Below are 14,215 nucleotides of genomic sequence, written 5' to 3'. Positions count from 1 at the left end.
GAATATTGAGTATGTAGGATATAAAGTAGCCAATATCCTTGTAATCATACTCAGCCTTGGTGAAGTAATTTTGTATCAATGCAATCTTAAAGTAAAATAGTTTAAGGTAATTACTTCAACAATTGTGGTCATTTTTGGTAAGCTCATCTAAACTATCAAAATATTTGTGTGCTGTGCCATTCGGATCACTTAATAATCTGCTGTCATAAACACTTTAAAAGCTTCCGTTTAGCTTCCGTTGCAGTTGAGAAAAATATCAATGAATTAATTTTAATATTTGCCAAAATATGATTGGAATTCAAGGTAGAATAACCTTTAAACGCTGTGAATGCAAAAATTACTTTTTAACGGTTTTGCAATATTCAAATTTATTTTTCGTAGTTTGAGTCCCTTTTGTAGACAATAATCATAGTTTCAGACCCTTGAATGTAAAATTTCATTCTTTCACTGGTTTAGAAATTATCTAATAAAGAAATTAGCAGTTTATCAGATAAATCATATAATTTAAATACTTCTATTAATTAAAAGCACTTCAAGTTCTAGCTAAACTTCCAAGAATCAGTAAATAGAAAATTCCTTAAAAACACCTGTAAACAAAACTTCAAAGTAGCGGAAATCCAGTATCAAAGGAAATTTTACGAAAAACAAAGTCATCGAATCCCCAACCAGATTAAAACTATGTGATACATCTTACGAAAAACACGCATAATGTTATGGCAATGAACTGTTGTTATTCATCTACAAATCACAAAAGATATGCAAAATTAAAGCATCATCATTCAGCTGCTGTTAAGAAACAATTCGAATCATTCAATTTAATACTTTGATGGATAGTTAAAGATGCTTACTGCGATGAACAATTTAACATCATTATTTTCAATTCAAAATCTTAATATTTCTCATGAGCTTCAATCATAATTAAGCGATCATGATCAAAAGTTGGTCGATTTTAGACACTATAGAGCATAATTTGCATGCAAAACAAGATAAACCTGAGAGGAACAAAATTAGTGTTAATTTAAACGTCCTTAATGTGATTTATATCAACATATTAGCAGAAGACACGCATTTAAATTCGGTATAATCTTGACACGACCCAAACATGCATGCTAATTCAAGATGCTGAGCTGATACGTCGGAAATAAATTCCAATTAACTTAAAAATTCCTCAAGAATTTAATAAAGACATTTTGTTAATGCATAGACAGGTTTGGCATCTTTAACTGCTGTTCTAATCTGTTATGTAAAATTTTATCCATAATCTGATTTCAATATCCTTCTAAATTTCTATTTTTAGTCACAGTAGTCATTGGGAATATTTAGAATTAATTAATGCAAGCACGAGACGATGAGTCAAGTGATTTTGTTTACCAAGAATCCTAATATTCTGAAGTTTAAATTCAATAGAACACTTGAAATAGAATTGAATAATTTTAAGCGTGTCATTAAGCTCTAAAATCCACTTTATTTAGTTATTGCAGCTTAATTCACCGAAAAAATTGTTCAATTTAATTTAGAGAAGCACGTACTTACTACTCATTACAGCAGCACGTAAACTATAATTTTTAAGCCTGTCGAGTGATCACTTGATTTTTTTTCTCACGCGCTTTTGAGACATAAAAGCACTGTTTTTGTTAAATACCTAATTGATGACATTAGTGAATGAAATTTATGTTCAAATACTTATCTGTACTTATCAATGAACTTGCCAAAGAGCCATTATGGAACAATTAACAGACTTTTTCAATTACAAGTGCCTTTTAGGATTTCCGTAACATTTGTAGGAAATAGACACATTTCAAATTGATTCTTCCTCATTTTTTTTTGTGTTGGTTTTAGTGGAGCTTAAAGGTTGCTGAGCGTAAAGCTTAATAAACAAAACAGAAAAAAACTTTAATTTTAACGGTTTTCCAGAATTCAAATGTTAACTGTTTTCAAAAATTCAACTTAAAAATTTCAAAAATGTTCAAATTTTTTGATTCAGTTATTTTTGAACTTTCAGAAAACACAAGCCTACTCCAAATTAAAGAGCTTCAAACAAACATAAAAAGATCCATTAAAGTGCTCTTTTCAAGGACATTTCAATGGATTTTCTCATAAAAATGAACCGATGTCATTAAAAATTACTGACACGCATTTATCATATTTTTTTCGTTGAAATTTAACAGCATCGCTGTTTAATGTAATGTAAAATGAAAAGCTTTGGCTTGTATCGAGTGTCGTTAATTGAAATTGAATAATGAGCATATAAAATTGATCATAAAAAGTTCACAGCCTTTATTTTCCCAAAAAAAGCCATAAATTTTATTAAATTCATAAACATTTACATAATTACAATAAGCTCCTGAACCGAAAAGGAAGTAATCAATTACTTGAAATTATCTTTAATTCTACGAATATAAGTCATTGTCTCAATTGGATGTCCGACAGCGTTCGCAAATTTCTGAACTGATTCGCAATTGACTCGCATAAATGGATTGATGAGCTTCTCCTCAGCAATGGTAGAAGGAACAGTTGGTTCATTTGCATCACGTTTGGTCTTGGACCATTCAATTTTAGCTAGAATATCCTGGTTGTCAGGCTCAACATGATTTCCATATTTTAAATTACCAAGCGAATATTCGTGACCGCAAAAGACTTGAGTATCGTCAGGTAACTTTGATAGCTTCTCAATTAAGGCTGAATACATCTGATCAGCAGTTCCTTCAAAGAATCGTCCACAGCCACCAAGAAATAGTGTATCACCGGTAAAAACCATTTTTTGATCACCAGCCGGCGACTGGATATAATAACAAATGTGACCTTGATAACGCAATAAATGGAAGGAAATAAAATTTATAGCCAATTAATAGTCAATTCACGATTTTTCTCTTCATAGCTGTACTTACCGGTCGTATGACATGGCGTAAAAATACACTTTACTTTCAGATTTCCAATCGTAAATTCATCGTCATGCTTTACTTTCTTATTTAATCCACCAATACGATCATCTCCGCCATAAACTGTCAATGGCTTACCGAAAAGCGATAAAAGCTGCTCATTTCCACCTGCATGATCCCAATGATGATGAGTCGTTAATACAGACTTTAGATTAACACCTTCCTTGTTGACAGCTTCTATAACTGTATCAGGTTTAACTGGATCTACGATTGCTGCTTCCTTTGTTTGATTACAGATTATCAAGTACCTGTTTATGGAGATTAAGAATTGTGTATTAGAATTAATTGCTGGATCATTATTAGTCAGTCTTAAACATTCCAAAGAGGAGCTTCAGACTTTAATATCAACATTCCAGCAAAAAGCCGAACATCCAGTAGAATCAATAACTTACATGTAATTATCAGACAAAGCAGGCAAAATATGAACACTAATATCAGACATTGTGACAGATGCTTGATTGCTATGACAGCCTCTCCAACCGTTTTGTAACCAAGATTTATCTATATTGAAATTAATTAGAATTGATTAGAAATTTATGACTGAATTTTATCAATAATTTATTACATGTGAAATAAGCAGCAGTAGCTGATTTTGAAGCTCTATTTGGTAAGGTACTAAACACTCTTGAAATCATTTAACAATTTAATTAAATGACATTAATATTTAATTAGATATTTTTAGGAAATTTTTACTACTTGTTCGATTATTTACTTCTGAAGTGGACAGAGATGCTTTAGAAGGGTTTTTTGCTACGAGAAAATTACTTTAATGATTGAGCTTGAAGAGTTATGGATAGTTTAATAGATTTGGTATTTACTTATGATTAAGGTAATATAAGCTGTCACTTCTTTTGGTACTTCTATATCAGAATTTTCAAAGCTTATTGAGCAATATCAATAATGCAACTCTGAAAGCTTTTGTTGATATTTTTACCGCAGCCAACTTCACGTCGGTGGGAAATTTTTGATTGAATTAAAATTATTAAAAATTTTATTCGTATAGTCCATAAAATACTGAACATTTCTGTATAATCATCTCTAAATGTAACTCAATATTCATTTAGAAATAATTTATTTTCTACAATAAAATTCCTCATAGCTCACTGTTGCTCAATTGTTGTAAATTCAAATCTTAACGGTTTTTTATGAGTCATAGTAGCATTTGCCGATATTAGCAATAAATTATTGTCAAAAGCAATTACTGACATTTACGACATCAGGACAAATTCACATTTATTGGAAGATAACAAAAAAAAATATCCAAAAATATATTAATTTACTGATAAGACATAAAAGTCATACACGATATTAATGCACAAGAGAATTTTGTCGGTGACTAAAACCGCGAGAAATGAAACAGCAGCAAAAATTTTAGTTCTTTTTTTTCTCTCATTTCTCTTTAAAATCATTTTCTTTTCATTTAGCTGCATCAAAAAAACCCATTTGTGCCTTAAACTTTAATACATATAACATTTTTTTTTTCCTTTTCTTGTTGTTCTTCGATTCAGTTTGATCGCGTCGTTCGTTGAATAAGGCCGGCTTTATGGTTAAAGCTTAAAGATACATAGAAAAATAATAAAATAAAATAAGAAAAATAAATATTAAGTGTATTAAATAGACTTCCACCCACATCCCTCAACTTAACTTACTTGTTACTTACTTACTCCGTCAAGGAAAGTCATAAAGTACATACAGACTTGGAATATTACAAATATTAAACACAATGGCAGATGGAATTGAAGTTGAACAAATTCAAATCATTGAATCACGACCAAAAAAGGTGAAAACAAAACTTTTTTATTAATTTTTTTTTTTGTTGCTGCTGCATGGCTATCGATTTCACTCGTCTCACTGTGTCCATACGAGAACGAATACATAAGTTGCAGACAAAAGACGCGTGTGGGTTTTCATTTACTCACAATGCACCGCATACCCGACTATGGTTTGAAATCATAAATCCCGGGTGATTTAGAATATATTTCTGGCTATTTTACGGTGAATCAGCTAGTGTTACATTTTAACTTTTAAGTGTTCTACAAATAATATAATTATTTTTATCAGTTTTTTATTCACATTTATATGAGTAAACTTAATGAATCAATATGATGTGACATATGGGCGAGTCTCGCCTACAAATTTGGAATGTATGTCTCATCCAAATTATTATTTTTGAACAATAATTTTGACATAAAATGTTAAGTTGGATTAAAAAGAGTTGTTGTTGCCATGTGAGAAGCACAAGGTAAAGTAGAAGTGAATAAAGCACGCTTTCACTGTCCGGGAAGCATATGGACTGTTGATAGTCGTTCTGGAAGTTGGCAAGGCTATTGTGGATATTTTGCATCTTTTGTTGAGAAAGTGATGTAAAAAATTTGAATTTTTGATAACCGTTATATTTTCAAAGTAATTAATGAGGCAATAAAAATTGATTTATAGCTTTTTATAGCAACAATAATTTAAGTATCTTATCATAGGGTTCATAAATTAAGTTACCAATTGCTATATAACTTGATTAATTGCACAATTTGTCCTTATTATAACCATGAAAAATTCCAACGGTTTTCAAGAATTTGAATCTCAATTTTTCGCATCATTTCTTTTGACAAAATATTAATTTGCAAGATTTTATTGCCTTAAAACCACAAAAACAATTAAAAATACACATTTGCTGTTGTTAACAAGTTTATTGACTGTAAAATGAAGCTCATGCATGTTATGCATTGCATTGTTAAGTACTTTTTAATCAAAAACTTATTCAATGAAACTTTCGCGTCACAAAAATTCAAAAATAACGACATTTTGTGCTGGATAGAATTGTGAACACAATCTGGATAGAATTACACCTACTTATGCCACTATAAAGTGCTACTACTGGTCGGAGAAATGTAAAGAATATTAAGAAATTTGATGATTTTTTTTCACTGTATATTCTTACATGCTATTCCGATACTTTTGAGATATTTGAGAAGCAAGCACACAAATTTTTTAATGGCAAAATGAAACAGTCATGAATAAAGAGAGGAGAAATAAAAAAAAATATAAGTTACAGTTAAGGAGCTCTTAAGTCAGAACAGAATTTAGTAAAAAGAAAAATCGAGCAATTAGATTTTTGCGATTCCAATATGTGGAGGCACTTAATAGAATCGTGAAATGAGAAAAGTAAGAAGAAGAATTAAAAAAATCTTTTTTTAAATGTTAATCAACTCACTCAGATGTAATCTGCCGTAAATGATTTAAGCACTGACTGCCGAAAAAAAATATGAGCAATTTTTTTTGGTAAAAGAAAGTCTTGCTTATCTTGCAGCTACAGCCGGATTAGCTTTGTACTTTCTTTATTTAGAATTTCCAGTTATATGCAAAGATAATATATAGGGCAAAGCTCACGGTTGCATGAATCACATCACTTTCCTAACCTTAAAATTATTCATCATGGAATTATTAAGTGATTAAAGAATTTCGGGCAATTATTTTGACTAATTAATGTGAAATGATTTAATTGCCCCATAACAGTTTCATCCACGATACCGATGTGAGTGATGTTATTGTACGATGGATGATGAACAGCATTTATTTTCGTATCATTATTTTCTATTGAAATGAATGAGCAAGAAATTTTGTTGCTTTATCTAGATTGGTGTGGTTGTATTCTGATTTGATGGAAGCGCATATGCTGCTTGATTTTAAAATTTGAACGACTTTTTGAAATTTAAATTGAACCGGTTCAAAGTTTAACGAACTTTTAAAATTCAAAATTGAACGTCTTTTCACAATTCAAATTAAAACTGGTTCAAAATCCAACGGCTTTTCAAAATTCAAATTGAATTCAAAATATAACGGCTTTTTATAATTCAAATTTGATTTTTAGTTCCATTCGTCTCACGAATACAACAATAATCAAGACAAAACATCCAAAATCCACAAAACTCTTCATAAATCTTTCAAACAACAAAATTAATCAATTAAGAAAAGAAATGAGATATATCTATGGCTTTATACATGGATATACATGAATATTGAAAGAAAATGAGGCATTTGTGTGTTTGTTTGCTTCTTGCCAACACTTAAGAATAAGTTTTTAAAATTAAAATTATAGCGGATGGATGGCATCATTCAGTGAATCCATTTCATGTAAAGAATAAAAGAAACATTTGCATTTATGCTACATATTCAGTCACCATCTAGTGTATGTACGGCTTTTTTTATGTGCATTTCTTATTACACATTTTAGTTGTTGCTATTTAGTCCATACATCTCAGGGTTTTTGATGCAAAGCAGACTCAATTTAATTGAGTGTCTAGAGATGCTTGAAAAAATGATAAATTTTTGGGTGTCTTTGAGTGCTTAAGATTGAGATTTATGGGAAATGAAGAGACTCATATCCTGTTCATTTTCACATCCCTGGTCCACCATTAGAACACCATTAATAACCCGCAACATATGATGATGATGATGATATAAATATGAACATCATCTCGCATAAATTCATTTCTTATTTAATTTCCTGTTCATACAGAAGTTCATGTCAAAATATATATACATATATATGCAAAATGTATGTACTTTCATCTTTTCCTTATGTACCAAGATATATATATTTTTATATTTCATCTTGCCAAGGTTCTTACGATGAAATTAACTGTGATGCTGATTATATCCATTTTTCTACTTCTTCTTCCTTTCTTCAGCTCTTTCACTCATACATACATATATGTGCTTAAATTCAGAGTTGATTTTTGACGGTTTAAAAACTGATTTTCGTGATTGTTTTTAATGTCTGCAAGTGTCGATGACATTGTTGTTGCTGTTGATTTTTTACTGATCGAGTTCAGTGACTTCTTTTTTGATTATGAAAATTGTGGCGTGTTTAAATTGTTGATTATTGTAAATAAATGGGGAAATTCGATTCCTTTTCAAGTGGAAAATAATTAAATGGTTGATAAAATTTCAACGGTCGTAAATATTTTGAAATTGTTTTCATAGCAATTGGAATTTACTTTATTTGGAATTTACAACTTAAACAATGAGTTTATCAAGTGTTAATGACTTTATCATGAAGTTCGTGATGGAAACAATGTTTTAACACCTTTAAGAGTCGTTCATAAATTGATTTAAAGGCTTATTTTTCAAATTTTCTACAATTTGAAATCTTGAAAGCAGAAAAAAATTTAAAATTCAAAAAACCGTTACAAAAATAAATCTAATTTAATCTAAATCTCCATCTCTGCTGAGAATATATGAGAATCTCATGTATTTTGTGCCGTAAATTAAAGTTTCTTTCACATTAATAATCTCTCTGTCTGCAAATAACTTTATAATATTGTTTTATTACCTAAAGTTGAAAGTGCGATGAACGGGATGGACATGGACATGGACATGGTGTAAATTGCTTACTGAAAGTCATCATGTGAAAGGCTTCCATTAAGATTTAATTGAATTGCTGATGAATAATAAACATCTGTTTATAGCAAAAATATTTATTTGTGGCTGTCTGTCGTCGAAAGTGACAATGGACATTAAAGTGAAAATAGTTAAGATTCATTTCTTATTAAAGTCATATCCAGCCTATTACCATATAAGCAATTAATCAATCCGATTATAATCTCTTCAAGCATCACTTCCAAAATATAATAAATTTCCTTCACATCTGAATCGTTTTGTACATATTTTTATGCATGACATATACACACACATGCGAGAATTAAAAGTTTATTTTCGTGCTGTTTTTTTTTTTTGAAACTTTTTTTGCTAATTGGATAAAAACAATTGAAATGAAAATGTGCTAAATATTCATAGCGGGGAATGTATAGAAAAAATTTATGCGAAATACGAGTAGAAATTACATCATATGATTGAATGAGCACATTCACTTGCCATATGGTGCGGTCAATAATGTGTCGGAGAATTGTTCTGAAAATTCAAGGTATGAGAATTATTGGGAAATGTATGCAAATGACGTGAATCACAATTTCTCCCCTTTGAAGTGAAAAATTCAAATTTATTTTAACCGTTAATTTTTAATTTTGAATAATTTTTTCCCCTCTGAGGCAAAAAAATTCAAAATTTTCTTAACCGTTAGTTTTTAATTTTGAAAATTTTATCATTTTATGCTGCATATGGACATGTGTCGATAGATAGGGTAGATGTCACCTTCCTGACACTCTATCCCTCCCATATTTAATTTCATAATTTCTTAGAATAATAAAATACAGTAAGGAAGTTGATGATGAATAAATTATAATTTTTAAGTGATTCAGTCTGTATGAGTAACTGATTTTTGAGACCGATATTGAGACGTGTAGGTTGATTCTAATTTTATGAAACACACACACATGCAGGAATAAAATCCTACCGGCTGTGATTGACAAAAAGATATTGAATTTTTTCACATCTCTTGTCAAATTTTTTTTAAGAAGCTTTCCGAGAACATTTAATCCCATTGGAGTTTCTAATGGGAACTTTTGATCGGCAACTGAAAATATTTTTATTGAAAAAGTGTGTTGAAATATGTGGAAATTTTTTAAGGGGGTAGGCTGCATATCACTATGACAATAAATACCATCAGATGAGGTAAATTTCAATTTGGCATTGTTGTGTGGTTTTACTTGATAATTGAAACATTTGGAGGCATTTGTGTAATCCTATTAAATATAATTGTATTGTCATTGACGGGCAGCATTCAAATTCACTGGAACTAATTAAAAAGTGCTTACTACAATTAAAATAAAGTTCAAATCAGACTCGCGCCATTTCATTTCGAAAGGATTCGACATTGGTTTCGAAGGATTCGAAATTGTATGCGAAAATTTAAAAAATATTTTACCGTTGATATGAATGCAAACAACGAAAAATATTTTTTAAAAATTATCAATTCTTTTCATGAAATTCCATGAAATTAAGACTCAAATGATCATTAATATCATTGCTCATTTGAAAGCATACAGTTACATGCATCAGAATTTGAATAAATATTGATTTTTAGTTTGTAACGTATTTTTCGATTTTAAAAAATTTCAACGGTCATTTATTTTTTAAAAACATAGTTTTTATCCCCGTTTTTTCATTCAAATAATAACGGTCAATATTTGAAATGGTGATAGTCTGGTTCAAATTTTCAAAATTCAAATCTTTGTTTAAAAACAGAATTGTCTTTGCTTTTTTCAAAATTCAGCCTTCCTGGACATAATTCCTTATCATGATATCGATCTATTGCTGGTTTACAGCTTGAAGTTATGGATCCAGTATGTTAAAAGCTTGAAAAATGTGTTAAAATACTTAAATTTGTATCATGCAATCAATTACGATAGAACCTAACCTTTAAGTGCATCATCAACATGACATTACATTCAAATATTCTCCCAAACTCACTAACATCTTGAAACCTCCAAAAAACAGCACATAAGACCAAAATAATCTCCATCAAGAAGAAATCTTTAATTCTGTGAATTTTTTAAGAAATTCTCTGGAAAGAATGTGATTTACGACTGCTATAATTATAGCTACACACGTCTAGAAAGTAGCTGCAAATATCTAAAATTAAACATAATTCGACTAACACAATTAATTCAAGTAAAAAAAGATGAAATATGAAGAATTTCAGCTTGTGCGATGCGATTCTGAAGTGATTTTGGAGATTTATATTGAATGGAATTGGGAGAATTTAGTCAGAATTGGGTATGGAGTTTGTTATTTTTTGACTTGATGGTTAGGAGGAGTAGCTTAGCATCAAGGGAACTGTAAAGGATTGTTAGTTATTATGTTATAACCTCAAGCATTGAATTATTGTAAATCCAGGACAAGAATCAAGTTAAACAACTTCTGAAGTATAGTACAGATACATCCACAGCTATTTATAGCTATATACTTCTAAAAGACTCCAAAAATCACCAAGAGAACTTCCCAAAAATCCCTAAATCATAGTAAACATCACAAAACCCTTTTCATTATTCATTAAATATCCAAAAAAAAGCCTTCAAAATCGCATTAAATTCCCGAATTGATAAATTCCATCAAAAAATGCGTAATTAGCTTAAATAAATTAGTCGTGATAACTTTTTTGCACAATATTGGACACATTATACCCAAAAAAACTCATTTCCATCAAATTACAAAATTATTTCGTTGACATTTTTATCATCGTAATGGGTTTCCGCTGACTACGATTAGATCGGATTTGAAAAATACACAAAAAAAAGCAGCACAGAAATTTCAACAGCACCGAAAAACAAATGTGACAAAAATTTCATATTGTAAAACCATAAAAAGCAGTTTCAATCAGCATTATTGTGTGACTAGAATGGGATGAGAGCATATTCATATATTCAATTTTACTTTATATTATAAACACCTGATGTAATCGTGAATGTGCGAATTTCATTTGGCTTATTGTGTACGAGCACACCTTATTTACATTGGAAATTCTCATCATATCTCGATATTGCCACATGGCATCAATTAATCAATTAAATACTATTCATAGTTGAGTAATTAATGAAATGAAAAAAAAAAGTCATGGATAAATAATATCAGTCATTGATTACTTTTATGATTGGGAATGGACGAATATGAAGGGAAATGCGGAATATGAAAAATATTTGTAACGGTTGAATGGTTTTTTGAACATTTATTGGAGAAAATCGAGGGGAAGGCATAAAAAAAGCGGTGAAATTGAGGTGAACTTACCCTTCGAGGTGAGAATTGTTTTCCCCTCAAGTTTTTTAAAAATTCAAAAATCTCAACAATTACCTGGATTTATTTAAGTTATACTGTCTTAGCATGTAGCTAGAAGTTTGATTGTATGATAGAACTGCTTTAAAGGTCTCAATTTAGAGCAAATTATAGGTTTTTGAATTTTTCAAATTCAAATTCTGTTTACAAAAACAATGAAAATCCAAAAATTTGAATTTTTAACCGTTAAAAGACAAAATAATTTGAATTTCAAAAATCTAGGATTTTCAATGCTAAAATTGAAGTATTTAATAATTCGTGATCAATTCCAGTACATTTCGACTTCGAAATTGAAATCTTTAATTAAAACTCAGTCTATAATTATTGAAATTAGATGTTTCCTATCGAAATTCAACCTAACAGTATCAAACTTCAACTTTTCCTAACAATTAAATGCAAAAAAAGTCAGAAAAAGTATCAAATTACCAAAAGATAAATGCCTCAGTTCACCGACAAGCAAACAAACATTCCACAATAATTACACAAGTGAAAGGAAAACAAAAGAAATGAGCGATTCACATTTTTATGCACAATCATCGATAAGCTATTCTGTGGTTGCTGTTTTGCGAACAAATGAAATCATATTATCGAAAACTTAATCATATATCGAAGAAATAGAATATAATGCATACTGTGTGCTACCCATAATAAGAATGAATGAAATGGATATAAGAAGAAGGAATCGTTTTTTTTCCATGATTCATCATCATCATTTACGAATTTTCATCTGAGTCATCGTTTCTTGACTCCCTATACAATTGTAATTCGTATGTTGAACGAGTTTCTGGTAAAGTGAGAAGGAGAAACAAATAAATATGTTATGTTAAGGAGAATTTGCACATGTTACATGTCTTCTTTACCCGTTCGCATATTTATGCGAAATAATACACATATGAGATTCATTTTGAACACATTTTTGGAGTTCCTTTGGCAAATATTCTTTATTTTTATTTATCCCCATATTTACATTTAGTCACTCAACACAATTTCAATTTCATGCTCCATTTGTTGATGACTTCATCGTTTGCTGCTGGAACTCATTTAAAATAACATTTTCGTCGATGCCGAGATGTAAATGACTTTTTTTGTGGCTGATTGTTTCAAAATATTTTTATCAATTTCCAAACCTACACCATCCTGAAATTGGAATGACTCCTTAAAGACACAACAATAAATTTATTGCGAATCACGATTTTCATCTTAAAGCTTACCTTAAGGGATGCTTAACAAATACACAAAAGGTTTACAAATATTGTTTCGTAGAAATTCAGCACCATTTAAGCTGAAATGATGTTATTCTTTGAGACGTAAATAAGAGCAGAGCAGTAACGTCAGTGACTAGCTATGCTGTTCTTCTTTTATGTCAGCAACAATTTGTACTGAGGGGATCACTAACGATTTAAACAACAACAAGTTTTGGCATTGAACACGATTTTTTGACATTATGACAAAATAATTTCATTTAGCGTTAAAGTAGTTCCATGAAAAAATTTCATGCCGCATTAACTTCTTTCTATTTTAATTTACGTCTGCTGGATTTTCATGCTGTTTGAGAATTTTCCTCAATTTGGAAGAATTTTTGATGGTTTGGAATCAGTGGTGGGCAACCTGTGTGACGCGGCTCACTAGTGTGTGCTGTCAATTTTTGATGGGACTGCCAAATGTAGCATCAATCGAGTCTTATCACCTAGATGTGCCACAAGAAATAAAAGGTTGACCACCCCTGGTTTAGATTGTGCATGTTCCTACATTTATCAATGTCTAATAATAGTCACACCATTCTAATTACTTCATCAACTCTGCTCAAATTTGCTATAATTCTCAATTAAATGCAGCACTCTCAAATCCCCTTGTATTTCATTCCAACTCCACATTAATCCCATAAGTATGTAAACTCCAATAATAAAAACACATTAATCGCAAATATACAAACAATGTAAAGTGTAAAATGAACCATGACTGAAAAGTTCATCAGCCTGTCTCATCGCATGCCATAATCGTGAGATGATCGAGCAAAAATAAGCAAACTAACAATAACACTATGAGCTCGAGAAATAAAAGAAAAATGAAATGAAAATGTGCTAAAATTAATTTTTTGGATTTAATTGGAAGTGATGTCAATTGAAATTGTGGGATTTTGGCTTGTATGGCATGAAGGTGATAAAGACTGGGATGATGTTGCTTTAAGAACTCCGTAGAACTGGAATATCATGAATTTGGACTGAAACATTGTAATTAAATAGACTCAAGGTTCACTAGCGCAATTTTAAATGTTGACCGTTATTATTATAACGGGGATAAAAACTATGTTTTCAAAAAATAAATGACCGTTGAATTTTTTAAATTCAAAAAATACGTTACAAACTACACTTACCCTAAACGCATTCCATAATACTCATTGCTATACTGGACATCATCCATAAATGACCGCCATATTCTCCATTTCAAAAGACTTCTGGAATAAAAAGTCGATCAAAAATCCACTTAAAGCTGTAAACTCTTGAAAAAGAATTAGAAAAAAAAATTCATTGACTTAAATTCATTTTTGAAAT

General features: G+C 30.2%; 2 protein-coding genes across 3 annotated transcripts in view; one reads left to right on the top strand and one right to left on the bottom strand.

Annotated features, from left to right (window-relative positions):
• Positions 1 to 2,253: 2,253 nt before the first annotated feature.
• tzn (tenzing norgay) lies at positions 2,254 to 3,846 on the bottom strand. Of its 2 annotated transcripts, none has more exons than XM_070639521.1 (4): positions 3,758 to 3,846; positions 3,332 to 3,440; positions 2,889 to 3,187; positions 2,254 to 2,802 (listed from the first exon to the last, which is right to left on the bottom strand). In XM_070639521.1, the coding sequence occupies exons 2-4, from the start codon at positions 3,379 to 3,381 to the stop codon at positions 2,369 to 2,371; spliced, it is 783 nt and encodes a 260-aa protein (XP_070495622.1). In that variant the 5' UTR covers positions 3,382 to 3,440; positions 3,758 to 3,846; the 3' UTR covers positions 2,254 to 2,368. The 2 variants fall into 2 exon arrangements, with proteins under 2 accessions (XP_070495622.1, XP_070495621.1); XM_070639520.1 differs by lacking the exon at positions 3,758 to 3,846 and adding an exon at positions 3,505 to 3,685.
• A 572-nt stretch (positions 3,847 to 4,418) lies between these two features.
• Positions 4,419 to 14,215, top strand: part of LOC139089939 (coactosin-like protein) — a 40,030-nt gene continuing 30,233 nt past the window's right edge. Inside the window, exon 1 of the mRNA XM_070639592.1 lies at positions 4,419 to 4,719. Within this exon, the coding sequence (XP_070495693.1) occupies positions 4,663 to 4,719 (57 nt within the window). The 5' untranslated portion in view covers positions 4,419 to 4,662. The remainder of the gene's footprint in view (positions 4,720 to 14,215) is intronic.

This window comes from Chironomus tepperi, unplaced genomic scaffold, assembly GCF_022539635.2.
Source record: "Chironomus tepperi strain 1889 unplaced genomic scaffold, CSIRO-AGI_Ctep_v1 contig_196, whole genome shotgun sequence".
In the NCBI taxonomy this organism is placed as follows: Eukaryota; Metazoa; Arthropoda; class Insecta; order Diptera; family Chironomidae; genus Chironomus; species Chironomus tepperi.
The sequence above is the reverse complement of the archived record's forward strand: the minus strand, read 5'-3'. Positions and strand labels throughout refer to the sequence as shown.

Coding starts and splice junctions, on each gene's coding strand:
- tzn (XM_070639520.1), bottom strand. CDS start 3,574: ATGATTTCAAGAGTGTTTAGTACCTTACCAAATAGAGCTTCAAAATCA. Junction 3,441..3,504: donor TACTGCTGCTTATTTCACAT/GTAATAAATTAT, acceptor ATTTCAATATAG/ATAAATCTTGGTTACAAAAC. Junction 3,188..3,331: donor GCTTTGTCTGATAATTACAT/GTAAGTTATTGA, acceptor CTCCATAAACAG/GTACTTGATAATCTGTAATC.